Raw genomic sequence first — 24,906 nt, 5'->3', positions numbered from 1 at the left:
TGGGACATGAGTATATGGGAAGTGATCGCAGTGAGGGAGGGGGAAGCCCTTCGATTTGAAACGACGCTGCGTTTGTTGCTGTATATCAGAAGAGAAAACACGTGGGGAGCGAGTCGACGTTGTGCTGAGAGCGCGTCGGAGGAAGAAGCGCTGTCGTGGACTTCCCTACTGGGAAAAAAAAAGAAAACTAAAAAGAGAACCGTTTCACACAGCGCTGGAGGTGCAGATGAGCCCACACATTCGATTGCATTGCAAAACAGACTTCAACTCATCGCACTGTCCACCTTGAAACACCGCTCCCATTAGTCCTCTCCTCCGTCCATGCTACCCGTGTGGAAGTCTGATGCGCCCACTAACTGTACCTCCCCTCCGACACACACACATACACACACACCATCTCTCTGCCCCTTTCCGTCGCCGCCACCGGCAAAAACACCACGCGCCGCGCGCTGTGAACTTCCTAAAGCGAAATAAGTCAAGATATATCAATGGAAACACGAAGACGTGCACACACGCACACACATATATACATATGAATACCACAAGGCAACCAACGAGATCGCTTACCCCTCACCCTCACCCTCACCCCACACATACACAGAGAGAGAGAGAGAGGACACGATCAAAACGACAAGAGTGCATAAATCCAGGAACAGAGCAAACGTAAACTGTTATCGCTCCCTGTTGAGTGGAGGAGGTGAAAGTTTTTTTTTTGAGTTGGGGGGGGGGGGGGGATAAATTGAAGAGGAGTGCGGGGAAAAATGTGCCACGAATAAACCTGAAAAAATGCGGAGGAGACATCCGTGTATGCGCGCACAAGCGCAAAACCGGCAGAAGACACGTTCCGGTTGCGGAAGGACCTCACCGACACCAGCAATAGCAAATGAAGAGAAAAAAAAAACGCAAACGAAAAAAAAAGAATGTAAGGAAAGTAAACTCGTTCAAAGAAGATGTACGACGTTCCCCTTTGTGTTTTGGGCCAAAAAAGGATCACACCCGGCACAGACACACACACACAAACCAAAAAAAAAAGAGAGAAGGGGGGGAAGACAAACACGGGAAAATTACGCACACGTGAATAAAAGTGGGCGACTCGGCCATCTGCAGCTGTACGCACGGGATGTATAACGCGCGAAAATGATGGTGTTCCCCCGCCCGGCACAGGGCCCCTCCCCCTCCCCGCCGCAAAAAGTTGCAGGGGCTCTCAGCGGCTGGACTCAGCCCAAATAATAGCAATACCAAGGACAATCGACACAAAAGCCACACAAACTAGATGCAACAACGCTAAAAGCACGTGAAAATATGAAAGTAACGCGCCTGCGCCGCCTTGCACCGAAATCCCCCTCCCCTCTCCATGAAGGTTGATGAAGCACGCTCACACCGATAGAGGTGGGCGGGGGGAGAACTAGATAAGCCACGGAAGCGTACCGCACAGTCCCCCCTCCCCTCCTTGGCTATCCGCCTCGCACTGCCTACTGTGTGTGTTTGCTGCTCTTTAGCTTTGGTATGCTTCACTTTCCCTCCTACTCCACTCTCCCACCCCCCCAGCACCCTTCTCCACCCGTGAGAGGGCTCAAAGCAAATGCAGCGTATTGAATAATCTTTGTTGAACCTCTTCTATGTCTTTCAGCATCTCCCTCCATTCGGTGTTCTCCTTGTAACCGGCCGAGTGAACAGCAATAGCCGCACGCTTGCTCATTCTGCTGAGCTTTGCCAGCGTGTACTCCACCGACTCCCTCGCTTGGGGCAATGGCGCAGCTGGAGCGCTATTGTCAACCTTGCCTGAGTTGTTTGTGGGCATCAGCTTTACTGAAGTGCTCGCAGTCCTCCGTTGCGAGGAGTCCAGGTTGTTCCCAATGGAGCCCCGCCGGGTCAGCTCAGAGGCAAGTTGCTTCCCAACTGCTGCACCCTTGACAGTCTCCAAGCCCGAAGAGCTGCCAGAGGCTGGGTTGCGATACGCGGTCGACATAAGTGCCGACTCACTCATATCGCTCACAACCCCTTTGTTTGATCGCGGGACTCCTCCGGAGGGGTCTCCGCCGTTCTTTTCTACAGATGAGGTCCTCCTCAACGTTTTAGGCACCGGTGGCCTCGCACCGCCCTCACACCTCCCATCGCCATTCGTTTTGGTGAGCGTACAGACGCTGCCGCTCCGCAGGGCGTCGAGTTCACGCGCCTGCTGTTCGAGCTGCAGCTTGAGCACGCGATTCGCCGACTCTTGCTTCTCCAATGATCGCAGCAACTCCCCCTCACGAGTCTCTTGCGTGGGCGGCTCGTCGGCTGAGATCTGGCTCAAAAAGTCGCCGGAGTTGTCTTCGTCATCCCCGTCGACGGGCTCAACGTCCTCGACAAGCTGTGGGTAGGCCAAGAAGTCGAGAGAGGTGGATTGGGTCGGGCACGGCCACGAACTCGGCGAGGCGTGGAAGCTGATCTGCGTCACTGTGCACTTGTGATCGGTGAAGATGAATAGATCGAACTTGACATCTCTCGCAGGCACCTGCGTGGCATGCTTTGAGCTAGAGCGGATCGGGCTACACGGTGGTGCGGCCGGCACCACGCCCGTACGCATCATTGCCTCCACCTGCAGTGTGAGCTCCCCCTGGCTGTTGTACTCCACTGCCGCCTCGGCGTTCCAGTAGGACTCGTTGCCAGCAAGGTAGTTCTTCGTGTTGCCGAAGAGACGCGGTCGCACAAAGGCGCCGGGGCTATACATGACTGCAATCATCCTACCTGTCGTTTTGAGGGTGACAGAGATTGGCTTGCCTTCCCACACACCGGAGAGTGTTGCGCACATCCACTCGCTCGACTGCCCCTGCATCGGCTCTATCTCCACCTCGTCCGAATCGCAGTATACGGAGACACGGTAGGTGTCCTGAAAGGGGAACTCCGTGAAGGGAATATAGACGTAGTCCGTGTCCTTTTCGAGTGTGGCTGAGGTGGTGATATAACTGTTGCTAGCAAATGTGTTGCTGGCCACGAAGGTGGAGCCTTGGGGGAGGGGCACAATGGCCTTGAGGTAGCGCTTGTCTGGGGCGAAGGTGTTGGAGAAGAGGCGGCCGTGTAGGCGCGGACGAGTATTCTGCCCCTCTCCCTCCTCCTCGTCCTGCAGAAACTGCGCCCGCTGCTCATCCAGCGAGAGGTACGAAAGGACAAACACGACTCGGCACGCTTCCTTCGTCCTCAGCCGAATTTGTGGGTTGCAGCGCCAGTCGAAGAAATCGCCGCCGTGGCCTGTGAACTCCGTCCACTTCCCCTGGAGTACCGTGTGCACCCACCCCACCTGAGCCGGCACCGACGTCAGCTCAATCGGCTGATTGGCAAAGGCGGAGAGAGCGAACCGTGTGCGGCGACCCTTTTGACTCGTGAAGGGGACCACCATATACGGCGTGTCAGACGCTGGTAGCGTGCAGTGCAACACATTCTCGCAGTTGGATGTGTAGCGTCCAATCTCAATCATCCTTCCGTGGAAGTCGAGCTGCTTTAGTCCCAATTTTGCCAGGGTAGGGTCACCCTCGAAGAGGGCGATGCCCATGTAAACAGAATTGTTGCGCCGCTTCTTGCGCATGCGAGCCTCGTAAAGCGTGTCCTGGATGATGAAGGCAATGTCCGTCTCCTCGCGCACGTAGAGATAAAACTGTGGGTTATCCATGAAGGACGAGAAAATAGGCCGCCCGCCGGACGACGCGTACGTCCACTCATCTTGGATGGTGACGCCGTAGTAGGGAAACGGCCCCACCGCCTCCTGCGCCGTGGCACGGCCGAAACCCTCACGAGACGTGTTCGTGCCAAAAGCGCGCGCGAGGCCCTCGAGGAGGCGAAACTTCACCTCCGCGTAGCGCGTGTGCTCCTTCGCTATTTCGAGGTTCTCCTCGCTGCTGCAACACAGGTTGACCAGAGCGTAGGAGGCGAGGATTGGCACTTGGTGGTCGCGGTCGCCAGAGGAGCTGAACAGCACATCGATGAGCAAGTCCACGCCGCCAAGGCTGGCGATGGTCTGCTGCATCTCCTTATCGCCATGCGCCAAGCGGCCAATGCAGTTTGTCGCCGCCTTGGTGAGATTCACCACTTCGGCTGGGCACGTTCGAATTGTCTCAAGCAGCTTCGGAGCGACATCTAGTTTCTCGAAGCGTCGCGTCGCCTCAGCGTAGCCGTCGACTATGGTCGCAATGGCCGCGCATGCCGCCTCCTGCACCTGTTGGTTTGAGTACCCATAGACCAGGTTCACCAGCTCTGCATAGACGTCGGCGGACAGGCTCATCTTGTTTGCCAGGCAGCCGCGGCACACAGCTTCCAGCGCTACGCAAGCCGCCTCCTTACACCGCTCCTCCTGAACCTGCAGAAGCATCGCCAAAGCGTCGAGCCCGCCGAGGCTAGCGAAGAGCGCCCGCCCGGGCTCGTCGATTACACTGGTGATAGTGTGCGCAGCACTGGCACGGTAGTAGTTTGAAGCGGACTTCTCCACGAAGTGAATCAGCCTCTGTAGCCCACCCAGCTCTCGGAAAGTCGATTTCGACTCGGGGAAGAGAACGCAGTGCGAGGTCAAGTCGTCGAAGGTCTCTGGCATATTCTCCATGATGCGAGTGAGCTCCGTCTGCCGCTTGAGGTGCCTGTGAGTCGCACCCTTATCCTTCCATAGCCGGCGCTGCGTGGCGTCGTCGTCGCTTTGCGAGATCTGACGCAGCTGTAAAAACCCAGCCGCCTCCGTATTGCGCTTGAGCTGCAGCTCCTCCTCGAGCGACTCGATGTGCGAACGCATGCGCTCAATCATCGCCTCCATCTCAGCAAGACGCGTGTAGTCAATGGCGTTACGCACCGGACGCAGAACGAGCTGTAGGGCACGCTTACCGAACTCAATCGTGGACGTTGTCTCATTGCGCCACATGGCGCTGCTCGATACGGCGAGCACAAAGTGGACGAGGTTCGCGCCACCCAGACTGGATTGCAGCAGGTATGTGATCTTGCTGTCCTTGTACGGAATGTGAATACGTCTGTTCGGTCTCTTCGCCTGCTCCACGAGCCTCACCACGACATTGCCAAGCGCACTAAGGGATTTGTTGATCGTGATGGTCTCCTTCAGGGTTTCACCAGTCGCACCGGATTCGTTCAACCGCTCAGAACCGGCCAAGTCGATCATGTTTAACTGCGCATGAGACCCGGGGAGCGTTGGCTCGTCCCATTGCATGCGCAACATGAGAATCATATGGCTACGCGAGGACACCAAGTTCATCTCTGTAGACGACGTCGCGCGCATTTTGGAGGCCTCGCCATAAAGCTTCATGCACTCCTCGAGGCTGCGCACAGTTCGCCATGTCGCGTCACGCGCGACGTACTGACTGGTGCGGTCCATGTGTATTTCTACTTGCTTGCGGTGGTTCAAGAGGTCCTGGATGTGCTCTTGATATATCTGAACAAGGCTGACCTCAACCAACGCGTCGGTGATGTCGGCGTTCGACCGGAAAGAGGCAAAGATGCCGCGAATGAGTCGAGGCATGAGGCCCTCCTGGTCTTCCGAGGGGGACCCACCGCTCTTGTCGCCCTCCATAGTGTACGTCTTACCACTGCCAGTCTGCCCATACGCAAAGATGGACGCATTGTAGCCACTAAAGAGGGTGCGCAGGATCTCGGGCCCGATTTGGTCGAAGATGGCCTGCTGATTCGAATCCTGGCCGAACACCTTATCAAATCGCACTTGCTTCTCCAGTGTTTCATCCTTTTTCAGAAACAAGACATCCGGCTGATGCGGATCGCCGTGACAGGCGAGCTCACCTTTTCCCTCACGCAGTTCGCGGTCGTTAAGCGGGCGAATGCGCACATATACGCGCGGCCTTGACACAGCGGCCTTGCTCATTATGACGGTTCTGTATGTTCCCTCTGTCGCTGTGATGAGTGGCTGGTCGGTCGTGCAGCGCCCCCAGACGTTGACGCCTCAAACGTGTGGAATTGACTATCCCCCCTTTTTTTATTTCTCTATACACATAAGATCTACATAGGTACACACATACATATATATATATACATACACACACACGCACACACACACAGGTATATATGTATAGGTATAGGTATAGGTATAGGTATATGTGTATGTCCGATCTGTGCGTTCGCTCAAGATACGGATGATGGTGTGATGGATGAGAATAGAGAAGGGAGGAAGAAGGAGTGAGAGGGCTGTTGCAGCGGCGATGCACACCCCGGACCTTGATGATTGGAAAGCCGAAAAGAATAAATGAGCGAAGGAAAGAAGAAGAAAAGAGAGAGGGGAAGAAGGAAAGACGGGGAGGGATTCAACTTGCGTATACCGAACAAGAGCACGCGAGTGTAGTGGGTGCAACTGCAAAATAAACAGCACACAGCTCTGTGTCGCTCAGCGTGTGTGTGTGTGTGTGTGTGTTTGTGTGTGTGGAAGAGAGACGGAGAGAGAAACCGATAGGGCACGACCCCGCATGACCACCCCTCTGCAGCTGTGAACAAAAAAAAAAAAAAACCATGGAGGGAGCGAGGACATAGAGAGGCATTCGATGGATGCACGGCCTCGAAGAACTAGCGAAGCGGAGGCAGCAGAAGAGGCCTACGGGCTAGGTAACAGATGAAACCCAGACTGGGCTAGCGACATAACCGAAACAACCATATCCAGGGGGGGGGGGGATGGACAACACGTAATCGGTCCTCTTCCAAATCGCCGCGAGGAGATCAGCAGTTGCAGAACCACTACCCAAAGCATGGTAGCCTCGAGCTGGGGACCATGGTGGAGGGGCGTGGGAATGAAGAGAGAGAGGGCAGCCGGGGGATCAAGTAAACTCAAGTGAGGCTGTGGCAACCAGCTTTGACAGATATGCACACACACCCACACACACACACACTCTCTCTCCTCCCGCCGTTCCACCTTTTGAGGAAGAATAGATACACTCAATTGGCAGGGCCAAAAAAGACGAGCAGGGTGACTGGAATGTGGGCCGTATGTCCGTGGGTGTGTGCCTGTATGTGTGCATGTGCGGCTATGGTGAGAGAGAGAGAGAGTCGCGCGCGCATCGTCCTCGCGCCATCCTGTGTGCTCTTCAGATAGAGGGAGAGAGAACACCGCTACAACCACAGATGTAGATACTGGACTCATCTGTCTAGTACACACCTGGTAGAAGTGCCTTGCGGCGGAGCTTTGTGTAGCGCTCGCCGAACGTCTTGGCGTACCAAGCATGATGCGCCGCAGCGCGAGGGGCCAAGTTGCTGAACACGTAAACAAGGAAGCTGAACGCTGCCAGAGCAGCCGAGCGCGACGCGGCCGCGCTGAAAAACACGCGCGCGGTGAGACGTATCCACATCATCACGTTCATGAGCGACCAAAAAGACGACGACGACGAGAGTGACCGCAGTACTTCCTCATCGAGGGCCGTTGTCACAGAGCGGCAATTTCCATCGCAGGTAGCAGACGTCGCCGTGACGACCATGGCGTAGCCAGTCCACTCAATGAGCTCGCCGAAAAAGTTTGCGCAGCTGACCGAGTCAAACCAGCCACCGACGGGAATGCGATAGCCGGACCCGCTGGTGTGATTCTTGACGATCCCAGAAAACTTGGTCCATGACGGAAGTGGTGCACCTCCGACGAGCCTCGCTTCACTACTACTCGCCACTGGCTCCTTGACGTCGTCGTTGCTCTTCTTCTTGCCATCGCCGCGAAGCCCTACCAGGTAGTAGTCCGACTGCATGTTCACCCTTGCTCCAAAAAAAAACAGCGCTAATCCCCCACAGACACCAACCACGTAGAAGCCCAAAAGGAGACACCAGCCAACATCAACAGCGATGGCTTCAAGGGAGGAAGCCCTGGGAGACTCCAGCTCATAACGCTGGCGCCAGCACCGCAGAAAGCTCATCGAGGGTACGTGTGCAGCGCTGCATGCTGGAGACTGAGCTGTCGCGCCAGTCGCACAAACGTCGACCGCCGCCCCTGCGCTCGCCAGGACCTGTAGACGGCCATTGAAAAGACAATACAGGGTCGCGGTGGACGTCACAAGAAGCGGCACGCGATGTGCGCTGGCCGGGATCGAGAGTGGATAGAACCAGCTGCGGTGGATGTAATGAATCACAAAGAGGAGTAGTCCGAGGTGCTGCTGTGTGCATGCCACCCGCACACAGCCCCAGTAAGACTGACATACGCCCATTGAGGGATTGGTGTCCGCCACCCCAGCAGCGCGGAGGTTGGCGGAGAAGGAAAACCACGGCGATGACAGCGACGGACTGTGACCCATAACGCGTGGGTACTCCAGCAAGACGTGGTACAGCACTTGAAAGATGGTTGGGCTCTCCTGGAGCATCCAGCTGACGCGCGAGGGGAGGCGAAGTCGACCGCCAGTGAAGCCGGCATGGCGGCCATAAGGGGCCGTAATGCAGTATGTCAACAACACATAGGTAATGACGGCGAGTGTCAAATGGAACACGCTGCTGCGCCACACCACACGAGCGTTGAGAGCCACAACATCGGAAGCCGACGTCGCGTGATGATGCTGGGCGAGCTGTGCAGCATAGGCCTCTTTGTTCGACACGAGGAATAGCGGCCAGCGATCCCACCTGTGCACCGCTGTCGTGAAAGAGGAGGCGTCGTTGACGCCAGGGGGGTAATTACTATGTTTGCGGTGCACATAAAAAGGCATGGCCGTATCTGCAATGTAGCCCAGCAGTACACATGTGAAGGCGAGGTGCACCACCACTACAGTGGCCGTACGCGCGTAACCGTACATGACTGGAAGGGGTGCCGAAATCCTTTAGATGTGACGCCGTGGCAGTAGCGGGCGCTGGAGGGGGGGGGAGGGGGAGGGAGGGGGGGAGGGGGGGAGAGATCCAACCGACTGACCGAAAAGGTGCTCAAGGCAGGTAGGTCTGCCTACTCGCATGGAGGCCGAGCATATCCCCCCTCTAATGGAGTACACAACAGACCGCCAATGCGGGGCAGACAGACGGCGAAAAAAAAGAAAAAGGGACTTGGAGAAAGAGAAACGGAGCAGACACTTGCCTCGCAACCACCTCTCCTGTCAAAGAGACGAAAACAAGACGATACACTAAAAAAAATTCGGGAGAGAGCCCAGCACGTCCTGGGCTAGGTTGCTTGTATCTGCCCCCGGAGGACGGAGAAGAGGGAAGAAGGGGGGGGGGGGCAACGTAATGTATCGCGATGCCGAGAGAGCAGCAGCAGAGGAGGAGGAAGCGATGGTGGTGATGACCGGTGCAGAGAGCTTAAAAGCATTGGGAGGGACAGAGAGAGAGAGAGATGAAAAGAAGACCTGAACATGGATGCGTGCAACCAAAAACAAACACTTGAGCGGATACCGAAAAGGCGCACCCTGGGTGAATTCATTGAAATGCGTCGGCAGTGTTCAAGAATTCGCGATCGAGGGACGTTGTGAGTTACACACACACACACACACAATGTAACGAAATGGGCAGCATCGATCCTTGCACCTGGTCTTGTCGGCTCGCTTGAGTACCTTCCTGTAGTGACTCGCACTATAAAGTTAAAGATGCACTGGAAATACAAGTGAAAGAGAGAAGGCCTAGAATACGGAGCGGAGAAAGGGCCCAGCAACAGTGGTGTCTGCCAGTGCCTGTCTTTGGGTACGCCGGCTGGCCCGCGATCATGAGGAGGGGGTGTTACGGCAACCGGAGACGACAAGGGAATACAGCATCTCCTCTCTCTTTCCCCCCCCCCCTCCCCCTCCACCGACATACACTGCACATCACTACTCATACCACGTGGCAATCGGCTTTGGGGGGGGGGGTGCCGCGAACCCCCGCCCCCGACCACCACGGACGAGGCACTACTTCAGCTGCTCTCGCTGCTGTGGTGACGACTCCGCTCGTCCGTTTTACACATCGCCGCCTTTACCACTGGAGTAGACGCGCATCGGCAATACCGCCTCGGCAGGGCATCGCACATACTCCTCTGCGATCTTCTCGTACAAGAGGAGGTACGTGTCGGAAGAGCCCTCGCGGTGAGTCTGCACCACCTTCTCGCTGAGCACCTCGACCCGTTCATCGTTCGCGCGGCGCCAGCGTCGTCGCGTGGTTTGGGGAGAAGGCAACGGCGTTTGAGATTGGATCCCTCTATTGTTCTTGTTATTCTCCTCCTCCTCCTCCTCCTTCCTCTCTATGGTGCCACGCTCACCGGCATTCGGCTTATCCTCGCAACTCTCTTCGCCGTCGACAGCAAAATCAGACACGTAGTGGCCGTAGTGAAGGCTTGGGCCAAGGTGCAGGACACAACTCCGTAGACGATAAACGCACCGAATTGCCCACACAAGCGAAGAGGAGGGAGTCGCTGAGGAAAGGGTTGTGGCCGAGTGGTCGTGCTTTCTATAGTCATGCATGTCCTGCACCCCATGCTGCCCTGCGGCCCCATCGCCTCCGCTCACATCGTAGGCCTCTCGCAGGGCTGCAGAAAACCGTTTTTCATCGGAATCGTAGTAGGAGGAGCAAAATGCGTCCCTCACACATGCAGACGATGCCGTCTTGGTCACATTCGTGGGTGCAGCGCAGTGCTCCACCCGCGTGCCCTGCTCCGTCTCGGTGGCCTCTGTGGGCACCACGCAATCTGGAATGCGGCAATGATCCGGCTTTGGTCGCCGCTGCCAGGCACGCAACTCTGCTGCACTGGGCAGCGCGTGGATCATCAGCGTATCCTCCACTGCAACGCGACTACTATTCTTATGGATGATGACGGTGCCGTTCAGGAACTGCGTCGCGAACCGCTTCAGCTGCAGCACCAGTAGTGGTGGCGGACACGAGTAGAAGCAGCCGCCTTGGAACTGCGATGTCCTGGAGCCGCAACTATCGCATCGGTACTCGTTCAGCTCTTCGTACGCCATGGAGTCATGCAGAAGATCTGCAAGAGAGCGGCACCGGCCACCATCACATCCATCAACAACTGGAAGCGAGGTTTCAACAGCCGCCGCGGTGGGAATCGATGGGAGGGAAAACATGGGTGGCGAGGGAAGCGGTGGCGGTAACTCGGGGAAGCACGACGGCGCCGCCGGCAGAGGCAACGCTGGCGGTGGCGATGTCAAGGGCACCTCTGGGATGTTCACGGAAAGGTTCACACAGATTTCATCGGTGATGATTTCGTGGTGGCACTCGCCAGCCCGACAACGAATGATGTTGAGGAGGCTCGTTTGTACAAGTGGGTTGATCCACACCTCCGCTGACGCCTGGGAAACAGAGAGACGATGCTGTGTCCGACTGCTAGCAGCACCAGCACAAGCAGGTGAAGCCACCACGTCCGGCGGACCCATAAAGGAGGCGCGGTGTGTGTAAGCCGTATGCGACAGAGGTGTCTCGGCGACGTCCACCCCTTTTCCGCCGTTGCTGCTCCTGTCCTCCGACTGTACCTCATCATTCCCTTCCTCCCCTTTGTCGCTCCCCACTGTTGAGCTGGCAGTGGTGCGATGCTCCAATATCTCGTTGCATCGTTGCTGGAACCTGAGCGCCTCCATCTCCAACTTTGCTATCACCGACACAAACAGCTCATGTGCATCCTCCTGGTCACCCAAAAAGAATTCGCCATCAAACAATTTTGCGATGGCGTTGAGGCGAATGCCATACGTGTACACCTGACCGTCAAAGTCGCGGTCATTGTCGTGGTAGATCCTCGTTTCCAGAATACGCTGCCGCTCCGATGACTGTGTACGGGGAGTGTTCACGAGGGTTGTCATGTGCTCACGCCAGCGCTGCGCCCGTGCCAGTGCGGCGAGGGCACTGTGCAGCGTAGCGGGAACGCGCTGTGTCTCCAGATCCACGTCCAGCGCGTCCTCCAGCTCGACCAGAGAGAAAGTGTCGAGAACGTTGAGCGTGTGCTGGACAGCTGCAGTAGGGCGCCACACGTAGTGCGATGACGCCGGGGGTTCGGCTTGGACTTTTGGCGCGGTGTCTGACCGACCACAGGCAGCAGCTACAGAAACCCCCTCCGACTGTACACCGTTATCAATGTCCTCGGTAGGCCGAACGGGGCCTCGAGTGCGCTTCCGCCCGCTCGCTGTCGTCCTCGTACCCGCGTCCTCTGCAGCGTCCGTGTACCCGCTAGACCACAGTACACGCCGCTCCGTCCGACCCGTCAAGAGTGCCTCGTAGCGCCGCACCGCGAACACGAGCGGCGAGGCCAGCAACGCGCGACGGAACACTGAACTACGCAGCAACATGGTCAACAAGCTGCAGCCGTAGCAATCGTTGCCGGTATTGTGGAAGCCGCTAAAGTCGGCCATAAAGGGGTAATGTCGACGATCGAGGCTCTTCGTCAAAGGAGTCATGTCGAACTCGTCGAATGGCCCTGTCGCCTCAGAGAGGTCCGGGAGGTATGGCCGGACGGGTGCCTCAGCGCTAGTGGCTTGGGGCGAGGATAGCGGGGACCGCCAATCGGGTCCAGCCGCGACCCTGGCGGACTCGCCTTTCTGGGGAAGAGGGGGGGGAGACGATCGGGGGAGACTGTGTAGCGCCGCTCCAGATCCGCCACAGTCCTCCTCGACTGCATCTCCAGCCAAATCGCTCATGTCATGGCGTCGCACTGAACGAGAGGGCACGCTGGCAACATGACAAGATGAAGGCGGTGTTGCCGGCGGCGTTGACGGTATCGAGTACAGTGGCTGCTGGTGCTGCTGAAGCTCACAGGGTGACACTTGCGAGCCGGCCTGAAGTGGCAGTGGCGCCTGTGAAGATGAAGGAGTCGTAACCACCGTTGTGGTGACTGTATTCGCGCTGGCCGCACGAGAGACAAACACTGATGCATTGCTGGCATCCACCCTGGTGGGGTGCAGCGGAAGCATACGGGGTGACACCCCGGCTCGTAGCGGAGGAGACGCCGGTGGCATGGGCATGGACATTGTTATCAGTGAAGCTTTTGCCGTGGATGCCATCGCTGAAGTCAGGCCTGAGCTCCCCGCCGTCGACATCGATGGCTCACGTCTTTGCGACGGCGGCCGATGAGCAGAGTGTGCCATTCCGGCGGCTGTGGTGGTTCGTGGATCGGGAGCTGCTTCATATCCGGCGTCGCTTGAGCGGCAAAGGGCAGCAGTAATCGGAGCCGGCGGCAGTGGCGCCGCACGAGACGGGTGCAATTGCGAAACACACGAAGTCGCTCGTCCTGACGTCACCAAAGGCGGCGAGCGACTCTCAGTGCGGCCGCGGGCCAAACAATTGGAAGCGCAAAGTGATATTCCTGACGAGGTCTCGACAGGAGCAGAAACGTTCACTCGCGACGCCGGATAGCGCAGGCACCCCGCAGCGGAGTTGCCGCCACTGCCGGCGCGGCTGCGGCTACGAACCTCGGGAGACCCGCGCTGTTGGCCCGAGTTAACGCCGGCACGTGAGTTGTTGCGAGTGTCTCCTGTGCTTCTCCCCGTCGAACTTCTCGTCATCGCCTCCGCGACAGTAGCGCGCGTCCCTCTGTCGATCCCATCACCATAACGCTCCTCGCCGTCCACGTCCATGTGCCGAGCGGCGCTGACACGCGTGCCGTCCGTCACCTCCGATGAGTGTCGTCGACGCGATACAGCCACAGGGCCACTAACGAGGGGTGCAGCGCCATAAAGTCCGATACCGCTGATGCGCGGTTGGTGATGAGGGATCTCCGCACGTACATCCCCGCGCACACTTCCCGCTCCAGTGGTAGCGCTGCCTACGCTGCTACTACCATCGACAGAGCGCGAGAATCTAAGCAGCACGTTTGGACGAGGGAGTGGGGAGAGAAGCAAAGGATCTTCGTGTCTGTCATCCTCACCACGGTCGCCAACGCTTGGACGCGCGCTACCGCGTGAGGGGCGCACCGGCGTCCCGTCGTCATTTAAAGCACGAGTGTTGTTGCGTAGGTGTCCGTCATCTATGCGACCATCATCACAGGTACCAGACCTACGCTCCTTCTGCGCCTGCGCCTCCAGCATGCGTCGCCCATGACTCATACGAATGAAAAGGGGGGTTATGATGGGTGGAGGGGGAGAGGGGGGGGAGGGGGTAACGCGAAGTATGCAGTGGCTTCCCCAATCGATGCCCAATGCAGACCCGCAGTGACGTAGCCCAACAGCCAACAAAAGGGGTGGCAAAAAAAAAAACAGCGAGAAGAACACGCTCGGAATAGTTGTCACCTTTGAAGCTGCCACAACGACAGCCGTCCCCCGGCTCCAACGGCACTCCCTCCTCTGCTCTCTCCTGCCCTATCAGCCCCAGCAACTGAACCTCGGAGAGGCAGTATGTCGCCTCACTGACGTCTATAATCGTGTGTGTGTGTGTTACAGAGGAAGGGTCTCCAAGGACAGTGCGCTGCCTCTCCTTTTCTCTTGCGTAGCCTCGCACACCCGTTCTCTTCCGTGGATCAGTGAGCAGATATTAAGAGAGAGAATACAATTGATGATGGAATGAATGACCGAGGGGTCCTCCTCCTCCCTCCCATGCTGCCTGCCTGCCTGCCCCTCCCCCCTCCGCCTCGTGGGAGAGAAGAGTGTGGAAATGCTGGAGAACGAGCGACCTCAATGCAGGCACACGGACGCGCCACCTGCTTTGTACGAGTGCGGGTGCGCGTATGCGGCTGTATGACAGCGCCACGAACCGCTACACCGCGTGAAGAAGGTGACAGTCGTGGTTGTTCGCGACAGAAACGGAAAGTAAGAAAAAAAAGTGGAAGAGGGGGCTGCAGCTGCTGCTGGTCACAACCCTGACAAATGAGCAGCGTACCTTTGGAAAAAGCGATTGTTTCCACGGGGGAGGGGGGAGGGCAAGCCCGAGTCGGTAGAGATTGAGGAGAGAAAAAAAATAGGAGGGTTAAAGTCGGCCCTTCCCCTGGGAGGGGTTGTCGGTGAGGCGGAAAGTCGAAAAACATTGTGTAATCGCAGCCGTCGACTTCAATACGACAGCCTCCTGTGCTGCAAACTGAGCCGGGGGAGAGAGAGAGGCTGGTCAAGTGGGTAAGGTGTGCACTCCTGCACTCCATTTGACTCGCTGGGCTGAAAAAAAAAGGCACACTCGCCTTTCCCGCCAATCCCCTCCCCCCTCCCGTCCCCTCTCATCACGAAAAGGTGGGTGCTCACCTGTTGACACACCCACATCACGATGATCCTCTTCCGATGCGTGGCGTCTATCGCTTTTGTTAGTTTGTTCGTAGAAAACAAATGGAGACTTACAAGAGCGGGCATCTATGCAGTGGTAGTTTAGATGAAAGAAAACGGCAACACTCGCAAACGCGGGGGGGTTACACGCAGCAAAAACGAGATGAGAGCCACGCCCACTCCAGCAGCGAGGAGGGTGGGTGGTGGTGGTGGTGGTGGTGGAGAGGGGAGGGAACAAGGGAGCCAATAGAAAGACTGCGCAGCTGTCGTGCAACACAGCGACAAACATCAGAGGCCACGGTGCGCAACGTCATGGATGTGGCTGCGACTGTTCCCGCCCATTACGAGAGGGGATTTACTGCGGCAGATGTGACGTGAATCCCCCTTTTTTGTTGTTGCTGTTCTTTTGAGCGGGCCATCACCTCACGCACGGATGCGCGTAAACCGCGCCAAGTCGGGTGACATCTCAGAGGCGACGGCGTCATGACGCACTAGTCGACAAAAAAGCGCGCTGAGACGAAGAGCGGCTGTATCATTCCGTTGAACCCGCGAAGAATGACAGCCGCCAAGGAAAGAGGCGGCTTTCGCGGCGTCATGAGCATCTATGTCGCTGCCCCTGTCCTCAGCGTTGCTACAAGAGTCGCCCGTACTCGTGCAATGGATCCACAGTGCCTTGCTATTGCCTCCGAACACCGATCGCAGCAGCGTCGCCCACAGAGACCAAGCGGCGCGGATGTGGGGAGGAGGCATGGAAGCATAGTTGTCAGATGCCCTTGAGAATGCACACGTGCCTTCTGGGTATCGCAAAGACATTCTGTGCGCGACAGTGCGTACCTCTTGGACAGAGAGAGGGGCGATCTCCGCTCTTTGTAGCACCAACATCTCCGTCAGAAAACTGGCGGCTGAGGCACGGGGATGGTTATTTCTCAGCTGTGCGGTGCTGAGCTCCAAGTCTGCGGAACCGCTTGAATTTGAGGCGGCGGTGCGCGCAAGAGCCCCCAAGACGTGAGACATGTACAGACTGAACGTCGAAGGTGCGCAGCACGCCGCGGCATCTACGCTTCTGCCCCGACTGCCGCCCTTGCGCAACACGCGGGAGCCGTCAAAGCCTTCTGGATCGAAGTGACTATCGCCGACGATTCGAAACAGGCTTTTGTGTAGTTTGCCCGTGGCGTCCTGCGTATCCACGCCCACGAGGACCACGACAACAGAAGTCGTCGCTTTTGAGCCAAGATTTCCACTTGAAGGGGGAGTAGAAGATTTGAGCGCTGCTGTGTTCAGGCGGCAGTTGAATGTGTCGACCGCTGCGAGAAGACCGGCCTCCTGAAGCCAGAAAGCGGCATCTTCAATGGAGCCTAAAGGCACTCCTTCAAGGGTGGGTACGTGCATCGCCATCGCACGCTCGTCGGTTGACCCCAGAGAAGGCCTTGACAACTGCCTTCCACAGTTGACACCACTAGGCATACTGCCGCCGTCGAGTGAAGAAACAGCTCCGATGCTGCTGACGCTCCTTCGCCGCATACTACTAGGGTCCAATGACATCGACGGCAGCTCCCTCTCAAAGCGCTCGTCCAACGGTGCTGCCTCCATGGCAACAGTCTCCTGTTGGTGCCGCGCAGCTATCGGATGCAGCAGATCCGTCCAGCCATACTCTGCAGCGCCGCGAGGTGATGCTGCGGCTGACCCTGCCATTGTTGTGAATTCTCCTCTCGGCGTGCGTGCTGCTTCATCTCTACCTACGCTGCCTGCAGCGAGAGTGACGTTGAGCGCGCGAGTGCTACTGCGCAACGCTTCACGCTGAAGAAGTTGAAGTAGGCGCAGACACAAGTCCCCTGGGTGAAGGGACGAGTGATGCCTGGACGGGTGCCCGCACACTCCATCTGCTGCACTCTTGATTGACGACATCGCGGCTAAACATACTCCTCTCGTCGGACTACCTTGGGAGCTGCACAAAGAGCAGCCATGCACCGACGTGCAGAAGAATGTATAATGATAACCACGCAACACGTCCTGGACGGCATCGGTCAGCAGAGACTCGATAGTTGGGCTATTGGGGGGGTCATCTGCTGCTGTGTCAGGAGCATGACCCTCGTGGGTGCCACGATCGGTCTCCACATCCGCTGAGCCCTCCCTGCCACCTATCTCAGAAAGATTATCGCCCCCTTCACCGGTGTACATTCCCGCTGGATGGCACGACGCTGCACGGCGCCCGAGCTCGACAAGATCGTACGTGTATGCTTCACCCATGGCTGTGTGAAAAAGACTATACGGATCCATGAGGCACAGTGGCTGCGGCCGTGATGGCGGCGAGATGGACGATGATGGCAGCGCCGCCAGCAGCACGGCGGAGCGTTGGCACCTGACGTGCTCTGCGATGCGACTCTCTAACGAATGACAAAGAAGCTGAGTGTGACTGAGATGAGTTGTTGCGTTGCGCAACTCGGCCTCCGCGGCGTCGAAGTGCAGCCGCAGTTGCGCCGTGCGGGCCTCCGCGGCGTGCAAATTAGCTCGAAGCTCCGCCTCCTGCCGCTGAGCCATTTCGTATGCGTGCTTCGCAGCGTCATATGCCGTCATGTGTTCCTCCACTACTGCCCGTTTTGTGTGCTGCATGACACGCAGGGCACGCAGCTGATGCGTTGCGGACGAAAGCATCCGATACTTGGGTCAACTGTTGAGGTGGCTGAGATTTTATGCATGACAGTTGTCTGCGAGTGTCGACGTTTCATGTGTCGATGAACGTTGAGGTGGAGGGTGGGAGAAAACAAGAGAGGAACAAATAAACAGTGAAAAGATATGATGGAGAACAGGACGCGCATCAGCAGGCGCGTGTGCACGCCGCCATCCCTCCTCCCCCCCCTCCCCCCCTCTCCGTCCCATATTTTTTGGTGTGGCACAGACGCACACATACACACATACACACACACACGCGCGCGCGCGCGCGCGCAAATGTGTGCGACCGTGGTTGTAGCCAATCAGCATCACTGTTTGTGTGTGTTTGTTTGTTTGTGCTTCCCATCTGTGAAAGTCCTACCAGTGGGAACACGTCAGCAAGCGCGGCAGTACCTCCACGCATGAGTGTACGTGGGAGTACTGCAGACACGCTTATCCACATATGCAAGGATATCACACGTCCATATCATCTATATAGACACACATGGGTACCCGCGTATGTATTTATTTGTATGTGAAATGCCAATGTATACAACGCACTGGAACACCTCCACCACCACCCTTTTCCCTCCTCCTACGCATGTCTGTGTTTGTGTGTGGAGGATGGGGCAGAGGGAGGGGGGAGGGAGGGGGGGAGGGAGGGGAGGGGGACAAAAAAACGCAACGACAGTACACAAACCCCCCCCCCCCCCATTCTTTCCTTGGCTTGCAAACTCAGCAGTCGAAGAGACGAACACAGAAAGATGCATACAAGAGCACAAAGATAGAGCAACAGGGAAAAAAAAGGAAAAAAAAGAGACCAGCAGGCGCAGATACACACATAAAAAAGGGGGAGAGAGAAGAATTGGGACAAAAGATGTACAGAAAGGGCATCGCGTTCACGCAGAACGAAAAATAAAAAATGATAATGGGCACAAATACAAATAGAGCGAGCGAGCGAGCAAGATGAACTAATCGACTGACTCGAGAGACGGGAAGAGAAGGAAAAAAAACCAGAGCTCTAGTGGAACGGCGGACACACACGTACACGCACGCAGATATAAATGTCTGCCATATTTACACGTGGGTGGCTGTCTAGCATCAGAAACAAGGCAATAATTGAACACGGTTGTGGCCGCGCCCCTTCCTTCCTTCCTCCCTCCCTCCCTCTGCCCATTCTACCCCCCCCCCTTCCCCTTCCCCTTCCCCTACCTAAGACATGAAGTGCAGCCCAACGGTCGCCTCCGGGGTGCCGTTAAGCAGCAGCTCCGCCCCTTGCTGTTCCACCGCAAGACCAGGGATGCAGCACATGATGAGGAGGTCAATCGAGGTCCAGGAGAAAATGTGATAACGCGCACGCAGCATATAGCGCAGGTGCCACCCGTACAAGGTGGTGCCAAGGCCATGATAGCAGCAACAGCCAAAGGGCATGCCAAGCGTGACAAAGTCCAGGAGGCTCAGAAAGCACAAGATGTTGGCGTAAGATGCCGACTCCACCCCCAGGCAGCTGCAGGAGGGAAACGGTGACGTTTTGGCGCTACGCATATTCGCATCGGCCTGCAAAGCCTGCGCCTGAGATGCGATGGCGCACCGCACACAGAAACAGCGGTACAGGAGATGACGACAATTATGGGATATGTACCCCAGCGAATCGATTATTCCAACGTCAGGGATAAACACCGCCCTGTGCGAGTCTTCTCCTAAGCGAGCAGGAGTGCGGTCCAGCGGGTTGGGCCACCACGCGGCTGGCGTGTGGTGGAGAGATGCATTGTGGGGACGGAGGTCACCCGCCGATCTAGGACCTAGCTGCTGCGCGGTGACCGGCACATCGTAGATGAGAGGTGTAGTCGAGGGGGGAGTCCTGATCGGGGCACTTGATACGTGCGATCCGCGGTGAACAGAGCTGCTGAAGTGCCGCGGCTGCGGGTCTCTGGACCGCGCCGGCGCATCAGAAGTGGAGGCCAGGCTTGGTAGCAAGTGCCCGAAGAGTTCCGGCTCCCATGACGTCGGGGTCACCATGCGCGGCGGCAGCGAGTAGACTTTGTTGCGCATACACGGAATGAAAAGAAGAGGATCGCACAACGGCCTTGTCCATCCCGGGCGGTCTAGCACGGGGTTTGTCACCACCCTCGGACGCTCTGTCAGCAGAACGCGCGGCCGACCGTGAAATAAAAGACGCACGCGGCGCTCCTCGGTGGTCGCGGTGTGGGCCGGCAGCAGGAACGTCGGTCTTGTCGACACGGTGTCCCCGGTGGATGGAACACCGCTGGAAAAAGACGCCAGGTCGGCAACGCCTCGCCAGGCGATTTCCTCCACCGATATCGCACTGCGGCCCCCCGTCTGGTGCGGTGTGTCTACGCTGGCGCCGGTGCGGTGATAAACGTCACTGCCTGACACAGCTGGAGGGGTCGATGACTCGGTTCCTCGGCGCGACGGAAATCTCAAATGAGAACCCCCCACGTCGCCTATCAAGATGCTATCTGTCGTCGCGGCCACGGCAGGGTCGGCTCTCGGAGACTCCGTAGGGGACCCACCCGTGGACTGCCCTTGGTGCGGACTCCGCAACAGAGAGAGCGATCTCGATAGCGTTAGTTGGGTTGGCATGGCAGGCACCGCCTCTGCTTCCACGTCCTCTTCCTGTGCCATACGCTGTGTTAAAATGCTGCGCGAGTACTGTCGTTGTTGCCCCCGATCGTACCGCGGTGCTTGTGGTGGTTTTGGGAATTCAACGGATGACACCGTGAGTGACGTGAACTGCTCATGCGAGTCACGACGGGCGAGTGTGTCACTGGATAAGATAACGCGCGTCGCCGAGGCGTTCGGGGTGTACAGCGCGGAAAAAAGCGAGCTCGCTGCGACAACGGATGTTGGAGCTGTTGGCAGGTTTGTCAGAGTAGTCGATTCAGACGGGATCATCGGCGGCCCAGCGGATCTATTTGAAGTGTACACAGCCGTGCCTGGGCGGGCTTTGAAAGTTGCAATGACAGTAGATCCAGCTGGCCCGGGCAAGCGACGCCCGACGGCCGTTGGGCTATGGGAGCCTCTCGGTGGCGTCTTGTCAGCGGATATGGCGCGAGGTCCCCGGTGCGACGGGCTCACGCAGCGGTGGATGTTGTGCGTATTGCACACGGAGTCCCCCACGCTCCATCGCCTGCCCTGCAGCTCCAAGAGGTCGTGGACTTCGCTGCCCTCGTCACTGTCATACGTTACGCTGTCCCAGTCCGAGGAAACTCCGGACGCTGTCGACACAGCCAACATGTTTGAAGCGGGACTCAGTTCTAGCGCACTAGGAGTGGGGACTGTAATTGACGATGCCAAAGGCGATGATCGGGTCAGCGCAGCTCCTATAGATACGGGCAACGCTACGGAAGGGCTCCATCGTCCTCTGGTCGACGGCATACGATACAGAGGATGTTCCGCATCGCTATTAGACGGACCTTGACTGGGCTGCTCAGCATCGTTATCACACCCACCATATGGGTTCATTTTTCTGCGTGTGTGCGTGTGTGCGTGTGTTTGATTGGTTTTTTACGCTGATAATGACCCACAAAGTTTTGCTTTTGCCGTGTCGATTCCGCTCCTCCCACTCCCCACTCCCCACCCCCCCTCCCCCTCCCTCGGTTCTCCCCCCTCGTCCAGCCTACTCCCACGGTGTGCACCCTAGATGACGTGTGATGACGGGAAAAGCGAAAGCATGCAGAGTGGAGGCTGGTGGGAGATGCCGAATAAAAGACGCAGGGCACCCCGCTGCTAATGCACACACGCTACACCCCGAGAGTACAGCAGTGCACAAAAAAAAAAAACTGACTCACGCACCGGCGTATCTTTGACGAGTAGATGTCAACATCCATCTGTGGATTAAGAAGAGCGGGAATAGAAACAGGAGTTGTGGAAAAAAAAAACATCGAAGTGCACTGCTGTACGCAGCGTGGTGCTTGTCGAGTAATCGAGTGATGCGTCTCAACGCGCACAAACAAAACCCAAGCGCACATGTCGGCGATTTGACTCCTCACGCGCCTTTTCTGTTCTCCTGATGAATATCTGTGTGATGCACCGTGTGCACCCTGGCTTTGCTGAGCCTGAATGTCGTCTGGATTTATACACAGTATGGGGATGGAGTGTTGCCGCTGCTGCCCTTGGTGCCGCCAGCCCCCCCCCCTCTCCCCTTTGTGACTAGCTTGTGCAATGGTTGCTTTATTTTTCCCAATCTTATCTCTGGCATCAACCCTCTTTTCCGCGCCCTTCCCCCTCCCCCCCCTCCCGATCCCTCTCTTCCCCGTGACTGTCGCAGCGATCTTTAAATGTGTGATTCACTGACCCATAAGACACACACATACACACACACACACACACACATATAGATATACATTTGTTTATATATTATATATAGTGTGTTCTATAGGCAGGGAAGGACGGAGAGCGCACCCGCGTCTACGGAGAACAGAAGTGGAGAGAGGAAGATGAACGAGGTAGCAACAAGGTCAATAAATAAATAAAAAAATGCGGCCATGAGGCCTACGTTCACCTCTTGTTTTCTTCTTCGACCCACCAATACAAAGCCGTAGGGATCCCTTAGTCTGTTGTGTGTCTCGCCAACCAAACCTTCACAGCTGTGCGTGCAGGGACTTCAAGTACGCACACGCGCGCATCTTTCACCATCAAGTCACCTCTTCCTCTGCTTTCCCGGTCCTTCACCACAATCTCGCTTGATCTCAGAGGGCAGCGAAGCGTGAGGCATCCACAACATTTGGCGGTGCCTCAGAGTGCAGAAAGGCTTCATCGGTCAGCCGCTCCTCCGTTTGGACACACAGCGATGTGGAAGGAGGAGCCGTCGCGTCGTGAGCCGATGTACTCCTCTTATCGACACCTCCAGTGATTGCAGCCACATGCACCGTGCGGGAAGACGCCAGAGTTGCATCGAGGGGCGTCACTATCGCATTCGCTGCGGAAGTGGGCGGTCTCGCATCAATGCTAGCCTTGTCAGCTGCCGCTGCCTTGCCCACGCTTTGAGTCTCAGACATTCCGGCAGAACCCGCAACAGTAGCAGGGACAACAGCACTGCTTTTCCCCGCCTTCTGGTGCGTTCGCAGGTACTCCTCAACTGCTACGCCTACTACGACTGGGTGAAAAGAGGGCAGACGCTCGTGTGAGGGCAACCCTGTCGAGTCGTTACCTTCCTTGGACGAGCAGCGGCCGAGCGTCTCGGTCCCCACGGCTGCACCCGAGGGAGATGGCAACAAAGAAGCGCTGTATCCTGACACGGCCTTCTCAATCAATGGACCACCGTTTCCGCTTACATCTGCCATGCCAGCACTGGCGGCAGGGGAGTTGCGCCGAGGAAACGGGCTCAGCAGATGCCAGCACGAGGGACTGCAAAGCACGAACGGCATTGCGCCCCCATCCATGCCGACTGGCACAGAAGGGGTCAGCAACGGCGGAGTGAGTGAGCACAGCTTCTCAGCACAAGACGAGGGCTTCATCTGAACCTCTGTAGCGGGGGAAGAAGGTCTGTCATTCGGGGGCGGCGGCACTGCGTTTTTTTCCGTGTCCACCAAAGGGGGGATGATCATCCTGTGGTCATGAGATACTGGACGTGCGGTCGTCTGTTTGATAGGCGGCCCCGACGATGACCGAACAGGCCGCTTCACAATGCTTGGTGTGGGCACACTTGGTGTCGCGTGGGGATCGCGCTGGAACAAGTTCTCCACTATAACAGCCTCGGGGACGGCTGGACTGCTGTTGCCGCCCGGCACGGCCACCATGACTGATCGGCAGACTGCCTTACCTATTGGAGACTCTGCGTCTGCGACGACTGGGACTATGTACTCGCCTAGCGACGCCATCATGAGAGTCGTCGGGTCCACGCTGTCGCCTGGCTTGTCAGACAGCTCAGCCTCGAGATCGCCAGCACCGAGCTCTGATGGAGCCTCACACTTCCCTCCTGCACACCCGCCGTGGTCGTCATAGCTGTTTGTCGGCAGCAGTTGTGTCGAGCTCACGGACGGAAGCGCTGAGACGAGGCGTCTCTTCGCCGGATCAGTCGAGGCTGCCATGTCCGCGAAGGCAGCGATGATCGTGGAGAAAAAGGCGGGGTGGAGATAGTGACCCATGCTCTTCAGCACGAGCATTCGCGCATAGGGTAGCATCGTTGCTGTCCGGTAGCCGTGCATCGGTGGCACCACAATATCCTGCGCACCATGTACGACAAGGGCGGGCACGTGCAGTCGCTGCAGCAGGACGTCACGTCCGCTGGCGCGGCGGATCGCGGCGGCCTGCCGCAATAGACCGGCCGCATAGGAGCTGCGCCGCAGTGACATCAAGAACCGTTTCTTCAGGTAGGCACCGTCTGGGGGTAGGGTGTAACGGAGAAGGTGGCACAGTGAGTCCACGCGGAACTCCAACAACTCCTCGACAGTGCAGTTGCGCGGTGGTCGACGCATCATCCAGAGCTTCACCCACAACTCTGGTTGCGGCAGATCCGGTGCATTCGTGGAAGACATCAGGCTTGTAAGACTCATCGTCCGCTCTGGCGCCTGCAGCGCAGCCCTCTGCGCGATCATGCCGCCCATACTGATACCAAATAAGTGTGCCGATGGGATGTGCAGTGCATCAAGAAGTGCCCAGGCATCGGCCGCCATATCCTCCAGTTGATAGGGGAGATCCTCACCAAGCCACTTGGCGGCGCGGCCAGGCAACAGCAGCATCGGCACCTTTATGGTTCCACAGTTCTCAACCTTGGTGGAATGGCCAATGTCGCGGTTGTCGTAGCGAATAACATAAAAACCGGCGTGCACCAGGGATTCGCAAAAGACTTCGTCCCACGCGGTCATTTGCATGTTAAGGCCGCCTATAAGAAGTACGGCCGGCAGACCGTCCTCTGGTTTGCCAAAGCACTGATAGCATATGTCGATCGGCATGCGAGCGGTAGGACAGTGGCGCACCCTCACCACCATCTCTGGTGTGCGAGGCACGCGCGGCAGCCTCTGCCTCGGTGTCTTTTCTCCTGGGCAGAGATTGCTGACCCTCGCGGTGTTGATCGACGTGGCGGCACCGCTCAAGCGAAACACATCACTCTGCGGAGCGGGTGAGGAGACCGAATCCTCCGTATCTGCCGCGCCCTCAGATGGCGCAGCCACTCCTGAACGGTACACTGTGGTGGTGGGCATGCCTAGTCCAACACAGAAGCATC

The 24,906-nt window shown here is 57.4% G+C and overlaps 6 protein-coding genes across 6 annotated transcripts; all 6 read right to left on the bottom strand.

The window, feature by feature from the left end:
- Positions 1 to 1,573: 1,573 nt before the first annotated feature.
- JKF63_05500 (uncharacterized protein) lies at positions 1,574 to 5,848 on the bottom strand (the record flags this gene model as incomplete). The annotated part of the gene is made up of 1 exon (XM_067901458.1): positions 1,574 to 5,848. One exon carries the CDS (start codon positions 5,846 to 5,848, stop codon positions 1,574 to 1,576), a length of 4,275 nt encoding a protein of 1,424 aa, XP_067758133.1.
- Positions 5,849 to 7,115: 1,267 nt separating this feature from the next.
- JKF63_05499 (uncharacterized protein) lies at positions 7,116 to 8,729 on the bottom strand (the record flags this gene model as incomplete). The annotated part of the gene is made up of 1 exon (XM_067901457.1): positions 7,116 to 8,729. One exon carries the CDS (start codon positions 8,727 to 8,729, stop codon positions 7,116 to 7,118), a length of 1,614 nt encoding a protein of 537 aa, XP_067758132.1.
- A 1,122-nt stretch (positions 8,730 to 9,851) lies between these two features.
- On the bottom strand, positions 9,852 to 13,928 carry JKF63_05498 (uncharacterized protein; the record flags this gene model as incomplete). Its single annotated transcript, XM_067901456.1, has 1 exon — positions 9,852 to 13,928. The coding sequence occupies one exon, from the start codon at positions 13,926 to 13,928 to the stop codon at positions 9,852 to 9,854; it is 4,077 nt and encodes a 1,358-aa protein (XP_067758131.1).
- A 1,563-nt stretch (positions 13,929 to 15,491) lies between these two features.
- Positions 15,492 to 17,720, bottom strand: JKF63_05497 (uncharacterized protein; the record flags this gene model as incomplete). The annotated part of the gene is made up of 1 exon (XM_067901455.1): positions 15,492 to 17,720. One exon carries the CDS (start codon positions 17,718 to 17,720, stop codon positions 15,492 to 15,494), a length of 2,229 nt encoding a protein of 742 aa, XP_067758130.1.
- A 1,209-nt stretch (positions 17,721 to 18,929) lies between these two features.
- Positions 18,930 to 21,116, bottom strand: JKF63_05496 (uncharacterized protein; the record flags this gene model as incomplete). The annotated part of the gene is made up of 1 exon (XM_067901454.1): positions 18,930 to 21,116. One exon carries the CDS (start codon positions 21,114 to 21,116, stop codon positions 18,930 to 18,932), a length of 2,187 nt encoding a protein of 728 aa, XP_067758129.1.
- Positions 21,117 to 22,429: 1,313 nt separating this feature from the next.
- On the bottom strand, positions 22,430 to 24,883 carry JKF63_05495 (uncharacterized protein; the record flags this gene model as incomplete). Its single annotated transcript, XM_067901453.1, has 1 exon — positions 22,430 to 24,883. One exon carries the CDS (start codon positions 24,881 to 24,883, stop codon positions 22,430 to 22,432), a length of 2,454 nt encoding a protein of 817 aa, XP_067758128.1.
- Positions 24,884 to 24,906: the final 23 nt, after the last annotated feature.

The sequence above is a fragment of the Porcisia hertigi genome, chromosome 17 (genome assembly GCF_017918235.1).
Source record: "Porcisia hertigi strain C119 chromosome 17, whole genome shotgun sequence".
In the NCBI taxonomy this organism is placed as follows: Eukaryota; Euglenozoa; class Kinetoplastea; order Trypanosomatida; family Trypanosomatidae; genus Porcisia; species Porcisia hertigi.
The sequence above is the reverse complement of the archived record's forward strand: the minus strand, read 5'-3'. Positions and strand labels throughout refer to the sequence as shown.